We start from the raw sequence: 4,244 nt of genomic DNA on the forward strand, positions 1-4,244 counted from the left end.
CTGCATCTGGTGGAAGTTTGTTTAAATACTTTTCCAGGGATGCAACGCAACTGCTGACCTAACTGACACTAACCGTCAGTTTTGATTTGATTGTTGATTGCAATCAGCTGTGAGGCGGAGTGATACATACACAGTGAAATAACGTGATGTGGTTGTACTCCAATATCGTCACGGTTTTACTGTCTCTCGACCAATCAGATTGCAGGGCCGGAACTAACTGTTGTATAAAGGAGAATGTAGTGAGAATAAGCAGATGGTCACTGGAGAGATGGTTTGTGGTGGTAAAGTTATGAAGTTTCATAGCCAGGTCAGGAGTGCAGATAATCAGGTCCAGGATGTCTGTGCTGCCTGTTGATGGATAGGCCTATAGGTGGGTTTGTTTATGTTTACAATGGACAGATTTGTGTCAGTTAAAATCTGTTTTAGTGCTGTGCCACTTCGATTTGTTTTTTTGCAATTAAAGTCTGTGTGCTTTGCGTTCAGATCGCCCACTGTGAGGGAATAGCTGGTGTTGGAAATGGCGGTGAACAGAGCTGCTGAGGGTTTTATTCCAGGGGGACAGTAGATGCTGGTGACTGTAATGGGATGATGTGAATGGATTGCCATTTTGGCTACAACATACTCATTTCCCTTCAGTTTGTCTGGTGGGAGGTTGTAGTCAATTTTGGTGTAGTCAATGTTTTTCTTAATTGGGATGGCCACTCTGTCTCCACGTCCTGTCTGCCGTTCCTTTCTGATGATGTTGTAGCTGGGGATCTGAAGTTGTGCGGTGGTTGTGAGCATAGTTTCATTTATTGAAGCCACAACAGCAACAGCTGAACAACAGCAACAGTCTCATGGTCAGGGGCAGCATGTCTCCTACCTACAATGACTTAATGTTTCAAAGCAGGTAAAGGTGAAAAGTTTTATATTTAATAAAGTGCAAGAACTCTGAGATTGTACTAAAGTATCAAGGACAATCATTATGTTTGCAGAGATTAATGTAGTATTCTGTCTGTGTGTTTCTCTGGCTTTGTTTTCTATGAATGTATATTTAACTGTAATATAGTGGAAAATAATAAGTTAGAATCCAATCCATATCCAAAAGCACTTCCACACTGTCAGAAAGAAAAGCAATAGAAACACAGTGGACCAAATATACTGGTGATATGTAGAATAATCACTTTATTTTAACCCTCCCATCAGACTGAAGAAACAGGCCATTCTACTGAGACTGCTTGACTCTCCTTCACAGGATCTCCACACGGCCAGAGCAGCCTCCCTCTCCTCTGTTGTCATCCTGTTGGACCTTTCAGCAGTGTTTCACACTGTGAACCGCCAGTTCTATTTCCTATAGGCTTCACCCTCTAAAAGCAATCAATCAACCAGTCAGTCAGTCAGTTACATAAAAACATCCCATACAAGTTCAGTAAAATATCATAGTTGTCCGTTCTCATTAGCAATTAAACTTGAAATTCAGCTCCCATTTTTCTTCAGTAAGCATCTGAGTAGACTAAAGGAGAATGAAAAAGAGATGTCTTCTTCCAGCGGTGTCTGCTTCGGTTCTGCCTGCTGGGCCACATCATGGTGGATGACGTTCATGCCAGCTGCGAGTCAAGCCTGGGCTCTATGTGTGCCAGCCTGGCCCTTGCCCCTCCATATTGCGCACCTCCTTCTCCTGTCAGAGAAGCAGTGGAGAGTGGACACCTTTGCTGTTGCAGCAGTGGTGGTGTGGCCTGAGATGTCTGCTCCTCCTGATATCACCTCCCCAGAAATGTAATTACAAGTCACTGTGACACAGACCTCCTGGCTATTTTTGTACGCGGCAAAGCATTTCCCTCAGTGGAAATTAAGCTTTTAGTTACTTACATGTCACAGGTTAGAAACATTAAATTAAAGCCCCCACAAAATAGCATTTTGTCTTGTGTGAGACTTATTCTGGCTTCATATGAGTCGAGGAAATGTCCGCTAGCTGCTAAGCTAATTTGCCATAGGCATTTTACATTTTTGTGCTAATAACATTACCATTTTGTTATGTAGGGAAAATGTGCCCAAGTCTTTGAAAATGTCACCATAAAGACATGTTTAATGTGTGTTTTGAAACAACTACACTTAACAGCACTTCACAGAAACCTGACGCAGACTAGTGGTTTGGAGGTGTAATAGCAGAGTCAGACCAGGTACAAGCATGAGTGCTGAAAATGATGTGCATAGACTCTACACAGAGGGATGATGGTGGGAGCTGGTGGCAGCATCACAGCTCGATGTCGGCTGAAACAACAAATGAAAAGCAGTCACTTAGTGATGCCATGAAACAGGACCTTGGACAGCAGCGCAGTTGCTGAGTGCTTTGAGTGCTCTGTAGCTTCTTGGTTTTCTCCGTGCTCCTTTATACACTTCTGTTTACCAGATGTTTTGTTTCTATGTGACTCACTCTGTACTGGGCATTTTAGCAGAGAGATTGTTGCAAGTGGTTTGTCTGTGCGCTCACTCTCCTCCCTGTTAGCATTTCTACTACCACCATTATATTGTTCAGGCAAAAAAAATAATAATTAACTTTACATTTATACAATTTCCTATCTTTAACTTCGTTTCTTATTCTCACATACCAGACAGCATGTCTTTAGATGAAGTGGGTGGCTCTTAGAAGAGCCGGTGTGTTGATGATCATATGTCAGCACATTTACTTAGAGCTGGTGTACTTGGTGACGGCCTTGGTGCCCTCAGACACGGCGTGCTTGGCCAGCTCACCGGGCAGCAGCAGGCGGACGGCGGTCTGGATCTCCCTGGAAGTGATGGTGGCGCGCTTGTTGTAGTGAGCCAGACGGGAGGCCTCACCGGCGATGCGCTCAAAGATGTCGCTCACAAACGAGTTCATGATGCCCATGGCCTTGGACGAGATGCCGGTGTCGGGATGGACTTGCTTCAGCACCTTGTACACGTAGATGGCGTAGCTCTCCCTCCTTGTCTTTCTCTTTTTCTTGCCGGTCTTACTAACGCTCTTAGACACGGCTTTCTTTGAGCCCTTCTTGGGCGCTTTCACGGTGGTTTCAGGCATGATCTGAACAGCAGATTTCTCCTATACGAAATAACAGCACTAAACGGAAAGCGAACTATTTGTATCCCCCTGATGCAAATAGTACTGTGCTATCGCTCACACAGGATTGGTCAGCTTCTGAAGCTGGGGAACAATACAGTGGGTGGGTGAGGGGAGAAAGAAGAAAGAAAATGCTGTTATTTTAATAGTAAAAAGAAAAAGCCGGTAGACCTATTATCAACAGGTTATAATACATTATAGTCTGTTTTACACAATAAGCACATTAAAACTGAACATAACCTCACGAATTTAATAACAAGTTAAAAGCATTTACAGCAATAGATGTTTTTATACCGGACATAGTCAGCACAGGTGCAAATAATATTAGTCCCAGTAAGACCTTCCAGCATTTATTATTCATGTTGTTAATTACATGTGTGTTTTTTCTGCCATTTCAAAATGTGTCTAAAGTCTGTTTTATCACAAGAGAGGATAGCACTTTTTTAATAAGAAATACTCCACAAAGGGTTTATAAAATAGTCCAGATGCTCTGCAGATAAGGTAAGTGTTAACCTCTCCATTGGATAGCTTGCTAAAAGGACAGGACAAATGGACGTTTTATAATCAGGTATCTAAGAAGTTGTTTCCAATTAGTCGAATTTATCTGAGCTAACTGTGGTGCTCCTGCAAACTGGATATTTTTAAGCAGGTTAATGTTTCATTCATGATTCATTACAAACCTGATTTTAGAAAAAGACAAACTCAGGTTCAATCTTGGACTACAGCACATGCAACAACTTTCCAAAAGCAGCAACAGATTTTGAATCCAAAGGAAAATCAGTATTTATGTCATCTGTTTGAAGTTCTGGGAAAGGAAAAGAGTCCCACAAGTTTGCACATATATCTAGTAGCCTATTAATCACAGACGGGTCTGTTAATGACCAGGACAAAGACGCATGTCTGTCCATTAAGGCCAATAGCCATATATAGCCTACACACAGGTACAAAGTCTACAGATATATTTCACTGCATTATAAAATCACTGCCAAGATACATAGTTTTTATAATTATGGAAATCATAAAGTAGACATTTATTTTATGTTAATGTCTACTTTAATATTTTATTTTATTTTATTTTATTTTAATGTCTACTTTAATATTTATTTTATTTATTTCATTGTCTATTTTAGTATCTTATTTATATCTTCATCTTTATCTCTTGTTTCCA

The 4,244-nt window shown here is 41.2% G+C and overlaps 1 protein-coding gene across 2 annotated transcripts; it reads right to left on the reverse strand.

The window, feature by feature from the left end:
- Positions 1 to 1,185: 1,185 nt before the first annotated feature.
- Positions 1,186 to 4,137, reverse strand: LOC126408572 (histone H2B 1/2-like). Of its 2 annotated transcripts, none has more exons than XR_007571910.1 (2): positions 2,589 to 4,127; positions 1,186 to 2,250 (listed from the first exon to the last, which is right to left on the reverse strand). XR_007571910.1 is itself a non-coding variant. In XM_050074204.1 (2 exons), the coding sequence occupies exons 1-2, from the start codon at positions 3,035 to 3,037 to the stop codon at positions 2,151 to 2,153; spliced, it is 471 nt and encodes a 156-aa protein (XP_049930161.1). In that variant the 5' UTR covers positions 3,038 to 4,137; the 3' UTR covers positions 1,186 to 2,150. The 2 variants fall into 2 exon arrangements, 1 of the variants encoding a protein (XP_049930161.1); XM_050074204.1 differs by having other exon boundaries at positions 2,667 to 4,137.
- Positions 4,138 to 4,244: the final 107 nt, after the last annotated feature.

Source organism: Epinephelus moara, chromosome 20, assembly GCF_006386435.1.
Source record: "Epinephelus moara isolate mb chromosome 20, YSFRI_EMoa_1.0, whole genome shotgun sequence".
Taxonomy (NCBI): domain Eukaryota; kingdom Metazoa; phylum Chordata; class Actinopteri; order Perciformes; family Serranidae; genus Epinephelus; species Epinephelus moara.